Below are 22,640 nucleotides of genomic sequence, written 5' to 3'. Positions count from 1 at the left end.
TGACGATTTTGCTCAGGTTAAAAAAAAAAAAAATGCTTGTTATCCCCACAGGCATTTCTGCAGGAAATTGCTTGGGCCTGTTTTTTCTCTCCTCTTTCTGGAAGTGCCCAATTTCACAGTGACCCCTGCCTTTTCATCAGGGCTGTCCTCAAAGCTGTTCTCTCCACCTGTCCTCTCCTGTTTCATTTTTAAACTTCTCATCTCCCTCCGCAGAACCCTCACCGACCCCTTGTGTCTTGCTCTAACAGGTCGTTTTCATTTTCCTCTGAATAGCTTGTCAGCATCTTCTAACTCTGCGTTTACTTGGTGATTAAAACAAACACACCAGCAAACAACGTGCTACAGTCTAGGGAACCCAGGAAATGGGAGAAAGCCAGGGCCAAGGGCCTTGCCTCTCCGCCCCGCGCACTGCTACCAAGCTGGGAAGGATGGAAACATTCTAGTGTCCAACTGAACAGCGTCCCTACGCACCAAGCCACTGAGCACCAACTCTGGGGCGGGCCCTGAGTCGAGTTTTGGGAGCATGAGAGAGGTGACGCTCACTCCAGTGGCGGATGTCTGAGAAAGCCAATTACTACTCTAGCGTGAGAGCCAGTGCCGTGGAAGGAGGAATTCTCTCATTCAAGGATGAAACTAGAGTGTCCGCCCTCTGACAGCCAAAGGGAGGCAGCAGGACCCTGGAAGGGAGGCTTGGCTGGAGCCAGGCAGGTCAGATGTGGAGACCAGAGTAACTTATTACGGTCCTGAGCAGGGAAAGCCACTCACTCTCACTGAATCCCAGCGTCTGCACCTGTAAAATGAGGTGTCTGATGTCTAGGGCTGTTGGGAGTATTGAAAGGTGAATACTATCTTAAAGCCCCTTATTGGAACAATGCCTGGCCCAGAAAGTGTCCCCAAAAGTGTAGATTTCATCTGTTTCCAAATGATGCCCCATGCAGTTTTTGAACTAACAACACTAAAGCATTACAAAAAAAAAAAAAAAAAAAAGATAGGGGCTCCTGGGTGGCTCAGTCACTTAAGTGTCCGGCTTCAGCTCAGGTCATGATCTCCCGGTTCGTGGGTTCGAGCCCCGCGTCAGGCTCTGGGCTGACAGCTAGCTCAGAGCCTGGAGCCTATCTTCGGATTCTGTGTCTCCCTCTCTTTCTGTCTCTCTCCTGCTCATGCTGTCTCTCTCTCTCTCTCTCAAAAATAAATATAAAAAATATATATACAAAAGATAATGCTAAAAACAAAATTTTGAAAAAAATGAGAAAAACATACTCAAAACAAGAAACTTCCAACCCCAACATCTACCAGTGGAGCTAATGCTTCTCTAGACTGTCCACCTACAGATGTGTCTTCAATGTTTTCTTGTAATGCACAAGCTTTGAGTCCTGCTGGTTTTTAAGTGGCTGTGGCCTAAATGTCCCCCCACATTTGCTGTGCAGTTCTCATCATCGTTCCCAGTGCAGAGAGAACATCCCAGGGAGCAGCTGTACTGCAATTTACCCCGTCATTGGACATTTATGTGGTGTTCAATTTTGTTCTTCTCTAAATAAAACCCTGCTCTGGATTTACTGAGTCAAAGGCAATGCCTATCTTTAAAGCTCTTGCTGCAAAGGGCCTTTCTGCTTTTTCAAAGGGTTGTAAATGCCATCTTGGCCACCGTTCATGTCCGTATGTACCCATTCTCCTGGAAAGCCTTAAGTGCTGCCTTTATTTTATTTATTTATTTTAATGTTTATTTATTGAGCAGGGGAGGCNGGGGAGGAGTGGGGGGGGGGGCACAGAATCTGAAGCAGGCTCCAGGCCCTGAGCTGTCAGCACAGAGCCTGATGTGGGGCTCAAACTCACAAACCATGAGATCTTGATCTGAGCTGAAGTTGGATGCTCAACCGACTGGGTCACCCAAGTGCCTCCAGTGCTGCCTCTAAACTAGTTGCCAATTTAGGGAGTTTAAGATTTTCTTTTATTTTTTAACGTTTTTTTAATTTCTGAGAGAGAGAGACAGCATGAGCAGGGGAGGGTCAGAGAGAGAGGGAGACACAGAATTTGAAACAGGCTCCAGGCTCTGAGCTGTCAGCACGGAGCCTGACACAGAACCCATGAACACAATGCACGTGAGATCATGACCTGAGCCAAAGTCAGACGCTCAACCGACTGAGCCATCCAGGTGCCCCAAGATGGTTTTTAAGTGTGCGTGTCTTCTCTTGTTAATGGGCGTGAGCGTATTTCCACGTAACCGTTTGTGTTTACTATTTATATTTGATTTTATGGGACCTGGAATTTATCTACCTGTATCTCTTGTCCATCTGATCATTGGGATTTTGAGGTTCCTCACACACACATACACACACACACATACACACACACATACACACACACATACACACACACATACACACACACACACATACACACACGCATACACACACACAAAATTACAGGGTATTAGGGTCCCGTCTGGGGCACTAATTTCAGGGCATGGTCCCCTCCTAGACAATCCCAGAGTGGACCTTCCCCCCGTCACTATCACAGGTGACAGCAAGGGCGGCCAGAGGGTGTCCAGAATCAGACTCACTTCTTCCGAGCAAATGAGGTCTTTCTACTGACTCCAGGGGACCTGGGCGTCTCTGTGGGCTTCATGCTCCTCTGGCCCCAGGTCAGCTTGCTCCCAGTGCTCACTGGCATTTGCAAACTTGAGGGTTCCCGGGCCCCAAAAATCCCTTCAGGGGACTTTGGTGGGAAATGCTGAAATAAAAAACTCCACATGACACTTGTGGTGACTTGGCTCCAGGGCCCCAGCTGGTTTTAAGCATAAATACCTTCTGTGAAGGCGCAGAAATTGGTAGACAGCAACATAATTATATTACATTTTTAAAAAAACAGGTGTCAGTAAAAGGAAAAAGGTACAGTCCTCCTGATGCGCTCAGGGATCTCGCAAGAAACGCGAGTCTCAAGGCTGTTTCCTAAGAGTTAGCAGTAACGGGTCCGTGTAGACACGCGGTTGTTCTCACTCCACTGGTTGAGTCTAACGGCTTCGGTCTCTACAATTTCCTCCACGACGAGGTGAAGCTGAGAACAGCACCGGCAGTGGTGGCAGCAGCAGCCGAGGTGTGGAGAGTGCTGTTTGCCAGGTAGCGTGCTAAGCTCCTTAAAGACGTTACTTCATAATCCTCGAAACAGATGAAAAGGACGACGTAGTGTGTGATGGTGTCGGGCTTGCCAGGTTCCTTCGGGGGCTCTCAGACGGCTCTTGCGGGCAGCCCCGCAGCCCCCCCGTTCCATCTCTAGGCTCTCCTTCCTTCTAACTGAAATAGGAGCCTTGAACATCTAGAGTTTAGGATTACTTCCCTCTGGGGGCACCTGGGTGGCTCAGTTGTTTAAGCGTCCGACTTTGGCTCAGGACATGATCTCACAGTTTGTTGGTTCGAGCCCCGCGTCGGGCTCTGTGCTGACAGCTAGCTCAGAGCCTGGAGCCTGTTTCAGATTCTGTGTCTCCCTCTCTCTCTGACCCTCCCCTGCTCACGCTGTCTCTCTCTCTCTCAGAAAAAAAAAAAAAAAAGAATTACTTCCCTCTGCCTGCCCACCCCCCCTTCCCGGGCTTCACTGCAGGACTCTCTACCCTTCTCACCATCTGCTTCACTTCCATTCTGTATTTTCCAACCCCTGTTCCCTCTTTGTCCGACCACCCCCCCCTCATAGGAGTGTCTCATAATTGTGATTACTAAAGCTCAAATTCTCAAGGTGTTGAAAAAGTACACGGAAATAAATCAGCAGGTGCCAGAATTTCTCCTGAGGGGGGGCTTGGCCCTGGGGAGGGATTGCTGAGCTTTAATTTACACAACAGCTGTGCTTCTAATAGGGTGCGTAAATCAGTCCGGGGCTGGGGGGTACCAGGGTCGGGTGGGGGGAACTGTTACTCGGTGGAATCCTATGGTGAGCTCTTTTGTCAAACAAATCTTACTGATCCTTTGAGGTCCTGCTCTGATGTCACCTCCTCCTTGAAGTTTTCTCTGATCACTCCCCTCCCCGATTAATTACTCTTTCATCTAAGCTCCCTTAGGACATCGGTCTGTCTCTGCCTAGCATGTGATCCAGCCTCCCTTGTGATATAAATAGATCTTGGCACAAAAAAAGTGTGAAATGCATGTTTGTTGAGTCAATGAGAGAAGGAACCAGTGAATTAGATTCAACTCCCTAAAGGAGAGATGTACACCTGATTTAACTCTTTTTTTGCAAATGGCCAGCAGGGGTCTTCCGCTAGGATCTGGCTCTAGCGGATATTTGGATGACTAAACAAAGCATATTAGCCTCTCTTAATTTATCCTTTTGTGTAAACCCCTCTGTTAATAACTAAGAAATAATATTTTAAGATTGTAGGAAATTTGTTGGCAGAAGTTAAAGCAATTCAAAGTGTAAGGATGCCTTCCAGGCTGTTCACATATGAACTGGATGGCCTTTTTCTCCTTACCTTCCCCGGGCAGATGGGTCCAGGCGGAGGGGTCCTTAATCATCTGCAGTGGGTAAGGGTTTTCCTCCTCCCTCTTTGAGAACAGTTCCTTTCCTATGATGGCGCTGCTCATATTCATATCATTAATGAGACTGAAATGACCATGGCCAAATTTGGTGGCATAAACTTGGGGGCTATAGTCTTTTCTACTGGTCTTTTTTTTTTTTTTTTTTAAGTTTATTTATTTATTTTGAGAGAAAGAGAGAGAGGAGAGAGAGAAGAGAGAGAAAGAGAGAGAGAGAAAGAGAGAGAACGAGTGCTGTAGGGGCAGAGAGAGAGAATTCCAAGCAGGCTCCGAGCTGTGAGCAGAGAGCCCTATGAAGGGCTTGAACTCACAAACTGTGAGATCATGACCTGAGCGGAGATCAAGAGTCAGATGCTTAACCAGTTGAGCCACCCCAGCACCCTGCTACTACTGATCTTTGTGTTAGTGCTGACATACAACAATTTCCAGAGAGAAGTCTTGACCTTGGCCACACAGATCCTCCTTGGCCCACTCCTGTAGGGATGGGGTGGCCATCTAATCAGGTTTAAGTCTTGTTAGGTACTGATGTGAAAGAATAGGATTTCAACCCTAACTTTGGTTTGCTTGGCACCAAAGAAAATAGCCTTGGGTCTAAATTTGCAAGATAAACTACTGCTTCTCAGTGATATGCTGCCTGGTGACACCCATCCCAATTACTGGTGGGATATGGGATCCATCTGGTCTAGATTGTTGGATCAAGACAAACCATCAAAGAGCATTGCTCTTGTATACTTACATTGTTCCAACTACATTTCCTGACTTTTCTTTGGTGCTCCCCCTGCAGTGGGAGACATTATAAGAAGCATTGACTTTAAATATATATTATATATGTAAAGAGCTTAAAGCAGTGCCTGGCACCTAGTTAAACAGTATTGAAGTGTTAGCTATTACTGCTAGTATCGGCGTAACTGTTCACATTATTGTTAGGACGTTGTGCTGTATCACTGGCTGTCTCACCACAGGGGCAATTTCTCTCCAGCATCAGCTTGAGGGAAAGCTGGGCTTCTCCTGGAGCACCTGGTATGTCTTCTGTATTGTAACATCTTGTTATCAAAGTGAACTTTTCTGTTTCTCTCTTTCCTTTGGCTACCAGGAAACTTGGAGCCAAATTTGTGACCACTTCACCCCTGCCAGGAGTTATGCTGACCTTTGAAGCATGTGTTTCTTTTTTAGTTCGTTTAAAACAATTCTTATGTTTATTCTTAAGGGAGAGAGAGACACACACACACAGAATCCAAAGCAGGCTCCAGGCTCTGAGCAGTCAGCACAGAGCGCGATGTACAGTTCGAGCTCACAAACCACAAGAATATGACCTGAGCCAAAGTCGGACGCTTCACTGACTGAGCCACCCAGGCTCCCTGTATGCTTGTCTTTTTAATGGCCCTATATTATTCCATTATATGGGCATAGCGTAATTCTAGTGGATATTTTTTAAGGGCAGTTTATTTCCTACAGAGCAATGAGAAATGTAAGACTCAGAGATTATATTCATTCTTGCCCCTGACTCCTGCTCACTTCAGCAGGTGCCCTGGATTACCTATCTTTCTTTCCTTTTTTTTTTATTGGAAAGAAAGTGGAAAAATATACCTAACATAAAATTCACCATTTTAATGATTTGAAAGTATACACTTTAGTGTCATTAAGTATATTCACAATGTTATGTAACCATCAATTTAGTAGATTTTAAAGGTAAGTATAAAAGAAAATTGACTTCTGGCACACAACAGGAAGTATTTGTTTGAATAAATATATGATTGAATCCTGTCACTGGAGAGAATGTTTCTGAATTTGTTGAAATGCTTTCGGCTCACAGGTGCCTGAAAAACCCAACTTCATTTGGTAGAAGTTGTAAGGAAGTGTATTCTTGCCCATGAAAAGGTGTTGAAAACTAAAGTAGCTCCACAGCTGGTTGGTGTGGCAGCTCAAGAACATTGCTGAGTGCCCAGCTCTCTCCTTTCTTCTGTTCTTCCGTCTTCCACGGCGCCTGTCCTCTGGGTCCATTCCCCTCCTGGCCTGGGGATGGCCAGAGCAGTTGTAGGTATTCTTCCCAAAACTAGCAGCATCTTGAGGCAGGAAAGGGGTCCATTCCTCCTCCCGTATCTTTGAAGAGTGAAACCTCTCTCGGGGAAGCCCACAGATTTCCCAGCACATCATATTAGCCGGAAGTGGGTCAGGGTCCCAAACCCAAACCAGGATTGTCAAGAACAACGGGCCCTCCATGATTTGTCTAGACTGAGCAGAACTCGCCCCTGCGGCTGGGCCTTAGGCTGGGGCCCACCTCCCTGCAGCGCCCAGCCTTGAGGAAGAGCGTGGGAGCCTAAACAGAATGGGAGTTCTGAGAGGAAACAGACCTGGGATGGGCCATCGGTCGTGTCTGACACAGCGTCCCAACCCGAAAGCCATCTGCCATGGTTCCAAGGCAGAGGCACTTACCTGTGAGAAATTCAGTTTGTCCGAATAAAGTAAGAAGAATCTTAACTGGAGATCAAATTCACAGCGTTTCCAAACATCTGACTGTTGTCAGCTATAAACCCAAGTTTAACGTGACCAGTCACGCTCGGGGCCCACATGAGCTCATGATTCCTTCAGCCAGGCCGCCATTCCTTCCGTTTTTATTGCCGGCCAGTCCTGAGGCTCAGCTCAGAAAGCGTTTCCTCCACGATCCTTCTCTGAACCCCATAATCAGAATCATTTTTCCTCTTTTTCTGTATTCATTTTCATTCTGTTTGGCATAACCACTGTATAGCCAGGTCTTATTTATTTATTTATTTATTATCTATTTATTTATTTATTTCTCTGTTTAAAAAAATTATAAGAGTACGAATACATCTTACTTTTAAATAATTCAGACAATATATAAAGTATATACAAGGCAAAGTCAAACTTTCCCACTCTCTCCCTCAATTCCAACCCTACTTTCCAGTGAGAACCACTCTAAACAATTTGCTCTTATCCTTTCCGACACTTTTATGGGATATACAAACCTCCAAGGAGAGGTGAATTCATTTTTTATTGTAATTTTTATAAAAATGGAATTATACGGTGTATGACACATGTGCCACTCTCTGACTTGATGCTTTTACTTGTCAGCATAGCGAGGACAGCTTTCTGTATCAGGAGGGTCAGATCTAGACATTGTTTCTGTGGCCTGAGCGGTATTCCAGTTTGGGGCCTTACCACACTTTTTTTAAAAAATGTTTTTATTTTATTTTTCTTTTATAGTTTATTGTCAAGTTGGTTTCCCTGTAACACCCAGTGCTCATCCCAACAAGTGTCCTCCTTCGTGCCCATCACCCATTTTCCCCTCTCCTCCACCCCCATCAGCCCTCATTTTGTTCTCAGTATTTAAGAGTCTCTTATGGTTTGCCTCCCTCCCTCTCCCCAACTATTTTTCCCCTTCTTCTTCCCCATGGTCCTCTGTTAAGTTTCTCCTGTTCCACATATGAGTGAAAACATATGATATCTGTCCTCTGCTTGACTTATTTCGCGTAGCATATAACACAGTTGTGTTCCATCCACATTGTTACACGTGGCCAGGTTTCATTCTTTCTCATTGCCATGTAGTATTCCATTGTATAAATAAACCTCATCTTCTTTTTAATTTTTTAAAAAAATTTTTAAATGCTTTTTTATTTATTTCTGAGAGAGAGAGAGAGAGAGAGAGACAGCGTGAACAGGGGAGAGTCAGAGAGAGAGACACACACACAGAATCCGAGGACATGCTCCAGGCTCTGAGCTGGCTGTCAGCACAGAGCCCAATGCACGGCTCACACCCACAAATGGTGAGATCATGACCTGAGCCGAAGTTGGATGCTTAACCGACTGAGCCACCCAGGCACCCCAATAAATCACATCTTCTTGATCTATTCATCAGTTGGTGGACATTTAGGCTCTTTCCATGTCTTGGCTATTGTTGAGAGTGCTGCCATGAACATTGGGGTACATGTGCCCCTGTGCATCAACACTCCTGTATCCCTTGGGTAAATTCCTAGCAGTGCTATTACTGGGTCATAGGGGAGCTCTATTGTTAATTTTTTGAAGAACCTCCACACTGTTTTCCAGAGGGGCTGCACCAGTTTACATTCCCACCAACAGTGTAGGAGGGTGCCCATTTCTCCACATCCTCGCCAGCATCTAGAGTCCTCTGATTTGTTCGTTTTAGCCACTCTAAATGGCGTGAGGTGGTATCTCAGTGTGGTTTGTTTTGTATTTCCCTGATGACTTACCATACTTTTTATAAGCAATTCCCCAATGATGGAGACTTAAGTTATTTCCACTTTTCCTGTTTCAATAGTACTACCATGAGCGTGTGTGTGTGTGTGTGTGTGTGTGTGTGTGTGTGTCTTTGTCTCCACATACCAATATTTCTGTGGGGTAGATTTCCAGAAATAAAATCACTGGGTCAAAGCCTAGGTGATTTTTAAAGTTTGATGGCCAATGCCAAATTTTATGAGGGTGTTTTGGAGCCAGCTGCTGCTGGTACAAGATAAGTAATTTCTGGACTTTCAGACTTTATAAACCAATAAAATGTAAAAAAAAAATGTGGAAATAACATAAAGAAAGCAGCCAATATTTTATTTTTTCATTTGAAGGCATTAAAAAAAATCAAGTACCAATGATTATCTGGAACTATGTGAAACTGACATTTTCGCAGGTCAAACTAGTCTAATATCTGCAGTCTCGGAGGGTTTAACTTCATACTGAGATCGATTTCATTAAACAATGGACACCCACGCTCACACATCCACACACATAACTTTGCTTACTTTTCTCATTTCACCCATCAGATGGCTGCACCCTCAGTTAATCTCATGTCTAGGAGTCGCTGGTGGGGAATCATTGACCGGGACCCCTGGTCACCAGTGTCTGGCTATGCTGTAGCTAGGAGTGACACTTCGGTCACGTGAAGAGCAACATGGTGGGGAGGGAATTGGAGATAAGGTGGCCTATATTCCTGTCCTGGACCTTTGGCGCTGGTTTTAAGCTCCTATGAGAGAGAGGCTGAGAGGCAGAAGCTGATGAATCTGGGTCAGAGGGCCTGTGTGATGCTTGCCACAAGCAGGATGCTAGGAGCCGCAGGTGAGACTGGCTGTCCCCTGACCCCCAGTCTATCCCCCTCCCCCACGTCTCCATGGACTCTAGCTCCATGCAAGGGCTGGGAGGTTAGGGAGTGTGAAGAGTGAACCCTCTTCCCATGGTGTGGTGCTCACGTGACAGCCCAGCTCAGAAGGAAGGACGTCCCAGTGGGAGTGGCAGTCTGTGAGGAGAGGAAGACATCTTCTCGAGGACGCTGGCCCTGTTCATGGAGGCTCAGGAGGCCCTCACAGGGAACGGGCAGGAATGCCTGGGCCATCTACTAGGAAGGGCAAGAGCAGAGCAGGACTCTGGGTCTGTTACTGGGCAGGTTGAGGGGCTACTGAGATAGTAAACGCTTGGACTTAACCAGTTTATTTGAAAGTCCTGCCTGTAGACTATGTTCCTTGAAGCCATGGACTGGATCTTCACCTTTGATTCCATGTCCTCACCCCAACACAGGTCTTGCAGATAGTAGGCACTCAAGTAATTTCCTTACGAGGGTTTAGGCCCTGTTCTAGGGGTTGGCTAACTCGTCCTCTAAAGTGCGTGGTAGAAAATATTCCCAGCTCTGCTATCATACTGTCTGTCGCGTCTACTCAATTTTGCCATTGCTACGTGGAATCCAATAGACACGGCTGTGTGCCAGTAAAGCTTTGTTTGCAAAGACAGATGGCAAGTTGGCTTGGTCCCAAGGACCATAGTTTATCAACTCCTGCCCTATCCTGTAGGAAAAAGCAAGGGCAGACTCTCTTCAGATCAGATTCTACCTTCGTCAGTTAGAAGCCGCCTCACCTTTTTGAGGTAAGCTGTTTCACCTTTTTGAGCCTCAGCTTCCCCAAACATGAAGTGGGGATAAGAGTTGCCACCTTCAGGATTGCTGTGAGAGTCCAAGGAGGTAGTGTGCGCAGAGCGTCCAGCCGAGCACTGGCGCGTAGACGTAGGGGCTCCAGGACTGCTCGTTTTAACTGTGCACAGATGCTAGAGCCAGAGCCCCGCAGCCCAGTCCCCCACCCCCTCCCCAGCCAGGGCCTGTCCAGGAAACGACATGAAGGAGCAGGAGGCAGGATTTCTAAAGGCTGGCACAATGAAATGCTTCGGACTTTGATTTGATTTCAACACAAGCACCGGGAAGAGACATAATGTCCCTGGTCCTCCTTACCCATAGCCTTCAGATGTCAGTTCAGTAGCATCCTGGCTTTATGACATCCATCCCAAGCAGCTCACCGCTTCCAAAAACACAGTCCTAGACAGATGTTGAGGCTGTCTGGGGATTAGAAATATCCTTTTCCATTAAGCATAAATTAACTTAATCACCAGGTATGAAAGATATGCCACACAAACAGCATTCCATGAAGCTTTCATTAAAATTAAAATTCTATTTAAAATTTAGCTTGTATTCTCTAGGACTTGAACCCCTTCAAAGAGATAATATCTGCTGTAAATTTTTACACTGACAGACCGGCAGAGATGAATGGGCCAGGGACAGTGATGTACTATGTAATTTAACTCTGCCTCCTGGCCTTCTTTTCGCCAACGGATGGATCTGTACATCTTAAAGAAATAATTAGTCTCGGTAAGATCTGGTCTTTGACCATTTTCAGAGGCAGTCAGACTGATGCAGAAAAATGAAACTCTGAGCCCAGATCACTAAGAGCAGGGTGCTTCAAGTCTTTTTAAGACCCACATTGTGGGGGCACCTGGGTGGCTTAGTCGGTTAAGCGTCCGACTTTCGCTTAGGTCATGATCTCGCGGTTCGTGGGTTCGAGCCCCGCGTTGAGCTCTGTGCTGACTGCCAGCTCAGAGCCTGGAGCCTGTTTCAGAGTCTGTCTCCCTCTCTCTCTGACCCTCCCCTGTTCATGCTGTCTCTCTCTATCCTAGAAATAAAATTAAAAATATTAAAAAAAAAAAAAAGACCCATATTGTGGAAAGCGTTCTTAGGATACACAGAAAGGAGGGGCATTGATGGGTGAATTGCCAGGAGACCTCTGAATGGAACCCTCCTCGGCTTTGGCCTCTGATTGCTGGAGAAGGGAAGACAGCTGTGGGGGCTCCCTGCGTCCCTTAACAAACTGTTCAGGAGAGACTGCCGGGGTGAAATTCTGCGGGTACAGCCTGGTGTTGTGGAAAGAGAACTGAAGTCAGACAAACGTGGCTTCGGATCTGGTTCCTTTTATTCTGACTCCGATCTTGGGCAAGTCTCATAATTTCTCCAGGCTTTGGTTTTCTCATCTGTGAAGTGAGGAAAATAATGCCTGCCTCCTAGGGTCTTGATGAGGGTTAGAGACTCTCGGGGCTTTGAATCTCGAATATTCTAGGTGCTTACCGAATGCTTCATATTATTTATTCGTTTAGGAACCTGTTGTTGAGCATCTACTGTACGTCAGATTCTAGACCAAGTACCGAAGATGCAGAGAGTCATAGAATACAGCCCCACCCTCCAGATACTCAGAGATAGGGAATTGAGACGTATAAACAAGAAAGTCACAATACAGGGTGAGAAATCGAAGTGGAAGCCTGAACACGGTACAGAGCTGAGGCAGAGCAGGAGCGGCGTGCCCTGTAGGAAGTGACGTCTGTTGGGTGTTAATGACATAAAGAGGCTTGCATGGTATATGGGCAGAGAAGGGCATTCTGAGCAGCAGGCACAGCTGATACAAGGTCTCTCTTGTATGAAAGTCCTCTCTGCCTTGTATAAGAGATATAGTGGTGCTATTAGATGGGAAGAAGGGGTGTGGGGATCCCAAGGATGGAGTGTCTCTTCAGAAGGATGCACTCCCCAAAGACCCGGGTTTGAAGTGTTCCAGATGATTCCTCAGCTTGGCCACAGCGGCCTCGTGGGCACCACCTGGTGCCCGTCGCCCCCTCAAGGTGTTCAGGACATCCGGACCCGAAGGTGTCTCTTCCAAAAGGAAATCCCACTCTTTTGAGTTGAATGGGGTTGGAGGATTGAGAGGAAGCAGGTCCTAGAGTGACAAAGATCCTGCGTGAGGAGGCCCAGGCAGTCAGGAGCCCAGTCCCCATGTGTGGCCTCATGCGAGCTCCCCGGAGCAGGGGCACTAGGTGCTACTCTGCCATAAGTCCCCGATGCAGGGACTGTCACAGAGTAGAGAGGTGTAAATATTTGTCGAACAAGCGCTCAGATGCCTCATCCGGCCGTGTTCATCCTGCTTCCCTCACGGCGCCACTGCGAGGAGCAGGGACATAACGGGGGTGAGTGCACTTGGCAAAGTCTCAGGCTTTCTTCAAATATGGGTGTGAGGTCATGTACAGTTGTGCACCCATCAGCACGTGCACCACAGTTCACCCACCCATTAAAGAAGCTCTCTATGTGATTACTACCAGCTCTCTCCTTTAACAAAAAAGCCAGCATATGCCTTTTAAAATTATGAAGAAATGCAAACTACATGGTTATATTTGGTGATCTGCCTTTTTTTTTAAAGTATCACGAAGTTGACTTAGTAGTCAAAACAATAATTATATTTGAGACGATCAAAGATATCCCGGTTCTTTCCTGTGCAATCTAAAAAATGTAAATTTATGGGGGGGAAAAAAAACCCTGAAATTGTACCTACCTACAAAGCAAGCATTATCTAAAAAAAAAACCGTTTTCCCAAACATCTCCAGCTGTCTTGACAGCTCAAAACATTGCTTCCTCCCAAACCCACAGCCCTTTGTTTTAGCGATAAATGTGCTCTAAAGAAAACTGCTGCTCTACAGAGCCGGCCTCGGTGTTTGGTTTGAAGTTGTAATGATGCACCACTGTTTTCCAAACTGTTACACTCAGCTGACAAGGAAACTGTGAAGGAACTGGAAAGTTTCTAAAGAGCTGCACCAAGAGCGGGGATGTGTACGGCGCTCGCAGAAAGGGAAGCAACTATAATGGGGGTTAGCATCTGAGATCAGGCCACTGGATGCTCACTGCAGCTCACTCACATGTTTTGGCCCAAGGAATGGCTAAATAATATATATAATATAATTTAATATAATATATAATGTTATATACTATAATACGATGACATTTGTTGTTCCGACCATGCACGTTCTATCATATGGACCAAGTAGTTCTCTCCTTATGGGTCCCAGTTTCCTTATCTGCACCCTGAGATAATAATTTCCTCCCTGCTCACCTTACAGCCTTGCCTTGAGAGTCCAGCGAGGTAATGGGACTCTGGAGCCGCAAGAGGGATTGTTAACGTGGCCATAGCGGTCCTCCAACCCCAGGGCCTGACATGCCCCAGTACGTCTTCTCTAGCCCAGAGCATCTCCGGGCTTTGGAGCACTCCCGGGTCTACTCTTGTGGAGCTGCCCCAAACCCACTCACCCTGGGGTTTCCCTAACCCCCAGGAGGCAAGGTCAAGAGAAGCCAGTTGCAACTCAAGCTCTCCTCTCTTGCTGGGTGGTTCTGGGCAAGTCCTCGCCCCACACTGAGCCCCATTTTCTTACTTGTCTTTTTTTTTTTTAATGTTTTATTTATTTCTAGGAGAGAGAGAGAGAGAGACAGCAGACTCTGTCAGAGGGTCAGAGAGAGAGGGAGTCACAGACTCTGAAACAGGCTCCAGGCTCTGAGCTGGCAGTCAGCACAGAGCCCGACACGGGGCTCGAACCCACGAACCGCGAGATCATGACCTAAGTGAAAGTTGGATGCTTAACCGACTAAGCCACCCAGGTGCCCCCTGAACCCCATTTTCTTAGGCTTAAAAGGGAGAATTTGGCCCAAGTGATTCCTGAAGTCCCTTCCAACAGAAAACTCGCAGTCTGTGAGCACTCAGTTTGCCTCAACCAGGCCCTGTGGGTCTGGGGCTGTTGGGGACCCCTGGGGAATTGGAGTCCTTGGTTTTTTAAATGGTCTGTGTTTAACCCTTTAAACACCAAACCCTTTCAGTTTTGCTGGGAGTCTTGGCTTCTCAAGTACATCTCAGTGAATTTGGCTTTTTAACAGAATGATTCTGCAAAGTGGTTTTAAATTGTTCTGCGAGGTATTGGTGCCCCAGAAGAGCTCCGAAGGGTTTTCCTGCTTCCTCCTCGGGCTTCAGGCTGTCACTTCCTACACTGCAGCTTGCATGGCCGTGGCGCCCTGTCTCTCCCTTCTGTTTGCTGGCTGTACTGTGCTGTGTGGTAGTCTGAAAATCGGCTCACCAAGTTGTCAGCTGCGTGTGTAGAGTAAGAGTATATAGGTGAGAGCGAGGCCGCAAGAGGCTGGCCTCACTCACAGACATACACTTCAGGGCACGAACTTTGGGATCTGCCTTTGAGCTTCTCACTCGCCTCCTAGTTCTCAGTAGTGTTCTAAACAGAGAGAGGAAGTGGTAGGGTGTTCGGGTTCGGACAGGGGAGAGATTTCTCTACTCCATGATTTTTGCAGGGGAATCGCCGTATCAGTCTTTACCCTGAATCTCTCCTCTCTTGCTGCAAACACATGCCCGAGGCTTCACCCCATTTCTTGAGTTCCAGAACTGTGCCCTTCCCACCAAGCTCCTGCTTGTTCACACATGCAGTGTCCTCTGCATGGGATCCAGGAATTCCTCTCTCTCTCTCTCTCTCTGTCTCTTTCTCTCCCTGCCACCTTGAAGGCTCTACCCAAGCCTGTCACCTCCTGGCTACCTCACGGAAGCCGTGGGAGTGGCCCTGAACCCTCCCAGGAGCAGAGAGCTGCATTGTCCCAGCGCCTACCCCCTGCTTCACACGTACGTCACGCTCAGTGACTGGTCTGTGTGGATGACGCCTCTGCCGAGTTGAAATCCTCTGTGCTAAGACTGCCTTTGGGTCTCCAGCACCCAGTGCGATGCCTGGCACGTGGTAGGGACTCGATGAAGGTTGCGAGAATGAATGAACCAACAAATGAATGACTAAGTTGACTCCCTTTTGGGGGCTGAATAATGCCACTCTCATAATGTGTATATTGAAATCTTAACCCCTGGTGACTCAGAATATGACCTTATTTGGAGACGGGTTTTTATAGAGGTAATCAAGTTAAAATGAGGTCATTAGGGTGGGCCCTAATCCTATAGGACCAGTGTCCTCACAAGGAGAGGACATTCGGACACAGGGCCACACAGAGAGGAGACAGTGGAGACCCAGGGAGAACATGGCCATCTACGTACCAAGGAGACGGGCCTGGAGCACCAGCCGAGGACAAGCAGCGTGTCTGCGTGTCTGTTCCCCATTACAGGCGCTCTGACTAGCTGAAGAAATCTGTGACTGGATGGACAAACAAATGTAGAGATAAGTAGAGACAACCGCCATTGAAATGAAAAATGACTTCATTAGTTATTTCAATATTTTATGAATGTTCAGTGCAGCACTGTCAAAACGGGAGATGAATCTCTCTTCATTGCTCATGAAGCGCCAGCACGTGGTGGGATCTTTCCCAAGGACTAATTAATGACTCTGTGTGGTGAGCTCGGCGGGCGGAGTCTCCAACCTGGAGACAAGGCGGTCTACAGGCGGGCATTACGATGGCTGAGCTGGCACTGCTCTTAGCTGAGTCCCTGTCCGCTGCCTCACACTCTCTTTCTTTCTTCCTCCCTCCCTCCCTCCTCCTATCTCCCTCCCTCTCTCTCTCTCTCTCTCCCTCTCTCTCTCTCTCTCTTTCTATTTTGAGAGAGAATTCATGCACATGCATGAGTTGAGGAGGAAAAGAAAAAGAGAGAGAGAGAGAGGGAGAGAGAGAGAGAGAGAGAGAATCCCAAGCAGGCTCCATGCTTAGCTCAGAGCCTCATGCGGGGCCCGATCCCAAGGCCCTGGGATTGCAACCTGAGCCCCAAATAAAGAGTCAGACCCTCAACTGACAGAGTCACCCAGGTGCCCCAACACCTTAGAAGAGAGAAACAAAGGGTCTGCTTAACTGTCAGAACCCGGAGGAGCCATAAAGTCACCTCTTCCAGTCTTCTCATTTTACAGATGGGAAAACGGAGGCTGTTAGAGGGGATGGAATTCTCTGGGTCTCGTGGCTACTGTGGGAGAATCTGGGACTGGAATCCAAGCCACCTGGCACCTGGTCTCACCAGAATTCTCCTTTCTCTTGAGCAGTCCACATGCCTTATGTCTGGGTTCTAGATGCCCATGCCTCACCTGCACGGACAGCCCTCTTCACGAGGAAAACCCCCCTCTCCCACTTTTCCTCCTTCCTTCTGTAAGACATAGGTATCATCATCCCCATTTTACAGATGAGAATACTGATCCCCAGAAAGGTTAAGCATTTGTCAGGGTCATAGCACCAATAACCAGCAGCCCAGGAATTTTATCCCTGGCTCTCTTACTCCCTCACTCCCCACCCCTCTGTGCCTTTTCTTAATGAATCTTTACCCTTAGGCCGTAGACATTGTTTCTCCCAATTATATATAACATATTTTAAAATATCCATTTGGTTAGAAGTAATAGACTTTTCATGGCAAACCAGCTTCAATGTAAGACTCCCCAGAGAAATTTGTAGGAAGATTTAGCAGATTTCAAAGGGCTTACTTATCCTTAAAGTTTGCTACCACGTGGAAATGGTAAACAGATGACCTAGACTCGGCAGGGGGTAACTCATGGTGATTGATTGGAAGAATCTTGAATGATCTGCAGATAACTGACTGAAGGTGGTGGTCTTTGATTAACGAAAGACCAGACTATCTCTTAGCCCATCCTGGTTTTGCACATGTCCTTTTCCTCATCCCTGGATAATCTAGTAGGATCATTGAAACTAGCCTCCGTTATTATTTCTCCACGAGCTCTGGGGAGGCAGAGAGAGCTGCTTATTCCCCTCTGGATTCCATCATCTAACACAGTCCTACTACCTGGAAGGTAATCCATAAATATCTGTGAAATAGTGAACGGGGTTTTCCTTCATTTTGGAACCACGGACATTTTTTTTTCTGATATTTTTCCTCGTTGGCTGACTTGCTCTGTAGACAGCCTCCGCGCCGACAGTGGGTCTCCTTCCGTTTCTACCTTTGGATCCATCCAAGGCACCGGATACCGAGCCAGGCGCAATGCACATGCTTCCTGGCAAATGGAACCTGAATCCTCATTCTGTGTATGCATGCCTAGTGTCTGTTGGTCTTTCTGCTAGGTCTTGGGACTCACACGAGATTGTTCCGTCTAGGAGCTCCCAGCCGGTGGGCAACTCGAACAAATAACTCAAATATGATGAAGACCATAGCAAGTGTTAAATGAGGCACTTGTGACGAGCTATGGGAGGAAGGGTAGTTCTTTTTTCCTGGGGAAATCAGGGGAGGGTTCACAGAGAAGACAGATATTTCAAAAAAAAATTATTACATAAATGAATTCTGAGCAGCTCATCTCAGTCACATTCTACATAAGAAACTCAAAAATAGAGTTCACTGTTTCCAATTCTGGCTGTTTAGGGTGCTGACTCAGATTCAGATTCATAGCTGTGAGAAGAAGAGGCTAAAAAATAATTAGAGATACAAATCTCAATGACTATTTCTTATTCATAGGAAAGAAACTGTGGGTCATTTGAAAATATTGCTTAATCTCATTAGTCTAGTTCCACACAGTCCTATGTGAAATATTTTTAAACCCATATTTGTGTTGAAATTAATAGAAAAATATGTCACCCTATTTTATTGTGATCTCGGTAATTAAGTTCATGGCAACCAAGAGATTATAGATAGGAAAGCTTTGACCTGGTGACTATGATTTCATTCTGTAGCAATTTAAAAGGTTATGGCCTAAGGCAGGTTATGGAACAAGAGCCTTAAAAATGTTCATACCTGTTGACTCAGAAATTTCACTTCTGGGAATTTATGCCAAAGATATAATCAAAACTGTGAAGGATGTATTGTCTAAATATGTATATCCAAGCAGTGAAAAATCAGAGACAATTGAAATAGCCATTAGCTTGAGGGAAGTCACTTAGTCATTAAAGATTTCTATAAGGGAGGGGCGCCTACGTGGCTCAGTTGGTTGAGCATCCAACTTTGGCTCAGGTCATGATCTCGCGGTGCATGAGTTCGAGCCCCGTGTCAGGTTCTGTGCTGACAGCTCGGTGCCTGGAGCCTGCTTCGGATTCTGTGTCTCCCTCTCTCTCTCTGCCTGTTCCCTGCTCATGATGTGTCTCTCTCTCTCAAGAAAAAACATTAAAAAATAAAAAATAAAAGATTTCTATAAATAATTTTGGTGATATGACAAAATGCTTATAACACAACATCAAATAAAAAGTAGGCCACAAAATGTTGTGTATAGTATGATTTCAACTATGTGACAAAATTATGTGCATGGAAGGGGAGTAGAAAGGAATTTACTGAAATATGAAAAGCGATCATTTCTGATAGTGAGATGATGTTTGACGATTGCGTGGTCTCACCTATATATGTTTATACTTTTGTGTGTCTTCTACAAGGAAATATGATGTTACAACATTAAAGCCGGCAATGCTAGCACGCCCACAGCTTGGATGGCCGGGTGGGAATGGCCACACGGGCCAGCACATTCTGAGTCTGAGGACCTGGGCAACATGGCCCAGAGCAGTCGCAGACCTCTTCGAAGTGAAAGAGCATGAGCAGCCACAGCCTGGACTCGCCTGGGTCTGTAGCTGTGGGGCCATGGTGGCCGGCGGAGGGTGGGAGGCCAGGTGCCCGGCAACACATCAACTAGTCACTGGTGGCCTCATGGTTTCATGAGCTCAGGTCATTCCCAGCTGGTCTCAGACAGCACAAAGTAGTTGAAAAAATGGCACCTGCTGCCCCAGAGGAAGAGCTTGACAAGGGGCTCAGTCAGACGGGCAGGGGTAAGGTCAAGGTGTCATCCTCACGGGAAACTCCTAGAACACCAAACGGGCACTGTGGCAGGAGCCCCGTTGGCTGGAATTGGCCATCTCTGTAAGAAAGGGATTGGTAGCTGCTAGAGTCTGAGTTTCATCTTAGGTGTGAGGATTCCAGGCTTCTAGAAGAAAGAACGGTGCCGGGTGAAGACCATTGAGTTTCCACCTGCTGGGCCGGGACTGGCTCCAGGCGTGGATGGTGCTGAGCTGGCTGGTGGAGGGTCAGGACTCTGTGGGTCTCCAGCTGTGAGGGGCCGGGAGATGTCCCTCCAGATGAGCTGTATACTAAATGCGTGATAATGTCTAAAAGACAAGCAGTTGTACATGTCCCTTTGACGATCATTATTAAACATGGAAACATTTTTAGTGGCTAGTACTTTCTTCAAAGAGAAAATACTGTTTCGAAAGATGGCTCTGTCAGGAATGTGGGAATCCGAGCCGTTTATGTTTCATTTTCATACGCGGTGTGTGAAGCCAAGTCGGCTTGTATATTTAACCCACGTTATATTTGGTGTCCCTGAGCTGTGCTGGGGAAAGCAGCAAGCCCCTAGCTGCAAAATGACAGGATAAATATTGCTCCGTTCAAAGCACAGAAGAAAAACCACACCTCAGTATTTTCTTTAAATACTTTACATTTATCTAATANGTGTGTGTGTGTGTGTGTGTGTGTGTGTGTGTGTAAAGTAAATGTTTTGAAACAACTTATAAAAAATAAGTATATATAATCTCATATTATATATATCTACTTATATTTATATAAAATATCACAATCCTTACAACAACTTGCAAGGGAGGAATTATCCCCGTTTAAAGGATGAGAAAGGATCAGACGAGCTAAGTGACTTGCCCAAAGTCACACAGCATCCAGGAGGCAGAGTTGGGATTTGAACCCAAGCGGGATGCCTCAACCCTTCCAGAAGGGCAGAGGAGGGGCTCCCCACCCCTGCAGCATGGGGCTCCGGGCGGTCATCCTTGCTCATCCTCCAGGCCCCCTGGCTGGAGTTCAGGCAGCTGCCGATTTCCTTCTGCATACCTCTCAGTGCAGCCACAGCATTTCTATTCCTACATCTGAGAAGTGTGAGTCACTCCTGTCAGGAATAATTAGAAAAAGAGGGTCTGGGCAGAGAACAAGGAAGAGGGAGAAGGGGAGGCAGAACAGAGGAGGCTGAGTGAGCTAGGGAGCTGAGGGGGCAGCGCCTGGGGCTTCAGAACCGACCTCGCCCATTTGTCAGGAGGAGAGCGGGTCCCAGGGTGAGGTGGGCCATCGGGGTGGCTCCTCCTCCACGAATCAGGAAGCAGGGCCTGGGCCCCAGCGCGTAAGAGCAAGGGATGGACGTTAGGAAAGACCTCTGTATCTGAGGCCCTAACTGAAGGTGGGAACATTCCAGGCCGTTCACAGTCACAGCGTCCTGTGGCTCTGGCAGGATCCAGAAGGTAGATTCAACAACTCCTGGTTGTTAGGTTAGAGATGAGCGAACCTTCAGATGGTGGAGCACACACACGCACACGCACACACACACACGCACACACACGCGTGCGCACATGCACATGCGCCCATGCATCCAGAAATAAGGCTCAAGGTGAACGTTGTCTGCAGCAAAGCAAAACATATTCTAGACATCTTGTTCACACTGCAAGGGAGGAAGAGCCTGAAAAATATCATGGGAGCCAAGTGTGGCACCTTATTATTCCTAAATTTGAGAGAGAGAAGATAAAGATAGGATATATTCTCTCGTCCTCTGCCTTTATTGTCGTATGTCGGTCTGAACGCAGGATTTTGGGAACGAGCTTTAGTCAATCTGTCCCGCACATCCCGTGGTCCCACAGCGGGCCTTCTCATCATGGCCCTGCCTCCTGGCGGGTTTTTGAACAGAAAGGGTTTCCATAGCTGCGCATGGGCACCTAGAGCATCGTAACGGAACCCATGTCACCCCGTGCAGGCAGGGGCGCTGTCTTACTCGTCGCACATCCCCTCTGCCCAGGACTTGGCACATAGGAAGTACCACCCGTTTATCTTGCCTGCTGATCATGCTCGGGGCCAGCGCAGAGCCGCCTCTTCCCTCCAGCTTTGTTGAAACCATTTGAGGAAATGCAGAGCCCGGATTCTTACTGCCCCCTCCCCTCCGGGGTGGCTGTGGTGTCCAGGCCCTTTGCAGGCCCTGGTGTGGGGGCGTCCTGAGCGTCCCAGCTGCTCTGTAGGTTACTTGTGTTTGCCTCGTGCCCACCAGCTTGTAAACAGTAGTTCATTATTGTTTCTGATTTCAGCTTTCCAGATATCTATATGGACAGAAAACAGAGATTCCCTCCAGTTTCTGACAGAATGCCTTCATCAGAGCTTCCCATAGTCAGGTACTGGCCAGTTGAGTCAACATAGCTGAAATAATCTATGTCTCCTACACTTGGAGCTTCGCCTCTTGATAGAGGTGGGCGGTGGGCGCGGGTAGAGGAATGGGGTCGCAGAAGCAAAGATGTACTTAAAACTGCCCCCAATTCTCCCTTAATGTGTGGGAAGCAGCACGGCAGAGTCGGGGTGGGGGTGGGGGGGACTAGACAGGTTTCGGCAACAGAAAGACTTGATAGGAATTCCTGTCCAGCGCTTTGTCTGCTGTGTGACTTTGGACAAATTACTTGCCTTCTCTGAGCCTCAGCTTCCAGCTCTGTGAAATGGAGATAATGGTTACCCAATTCATAGGATCACTGTGGGAGTTAGAAGTGATTTGGGGGAAAATGTGATCACAGCTGTGGTCAATCTCACATACTGCGTGCATGCACACAACAGAAAAGATAGCGAAACGAAAAGACAGACGAAATCCTGGAAAGAAAACTCCAGTACGGTAGCAGTGGCTGAAGGTGGATGGTGAAACAAAGGGTGAATTTTACCCCCTCTTTCTGTCTTTTGTGGTATCTTTAAACATTTTTTCCACGAACCTATATTGACTTCATAATTAGGAAAATAGAAAATAAAGAAGTGTAAAATAGGAAAAGAGAAATAATATGTATTAAGTACCAGGCATAAGTTGGCACTCGGTAAATGGTAGCTATTTTTACTAATTAGTCATTATGCCTAATAATAATAATTAGGCATAATGATTTCCTCTGGGACCAGAGGTTGTGAATTAGTCTGTTGGTGGCGGCTGGTGACTCCCTCGCAGTGAGAGGGAGTTCTGGGTTCACGTCCAACCGGGCCACCCCTCCCTCGCCTCCCTGGTCCTTCTGCCAATGCCTGAGTGCCAGACCCCCCACTCCCAGGGCTCCCGCTCCCCCCCCCCCCCCCCCCCCCC

At 47.1% G+C, this 22,640-nt stretch overlaps 1 protein-coding gene across 1 annotated transcript in view; it reads left to right on the top strand.

Moving 5' to 3' along the window:
• Window positions 1-22,640, top strand: part of TTLL11 (tubulin tyrosine ligase like 11) — a 233,162-nt gene that overhangs the window by 150,497 nt on the left and 60,025 nt on the right. Inside the window, 1 exon segment of the mRNA XM_077769746.1 lies at window positions 21,625-21,708. Within this exon segment, the coding sequence (XP_077625872.1) occupies window positions 21,625-21,708 (84 nt within the window).

This window comes from Crocuta crocuta, unplaced genomic scaffold (genome assembly GCF_008692635.1).
Source record: "Crocuta crocuta isolate KB4526 unplaced genomic scaffold, BGI_CrCroc_1.0 scaffold95, whole genome shotgun sequence".
Taxonomy (NCBI): Eukaryota; Metazoa; Chordata; class Mammalia; order Carnivora; family Hyaenidae; genus Crocuta; species Crocuta crocuta.
The sequence above is the reverse complement of the archived record's forward strand: the minus strand, read 5'-3'. Positions and strand labels throughout refer to the sequence as shown.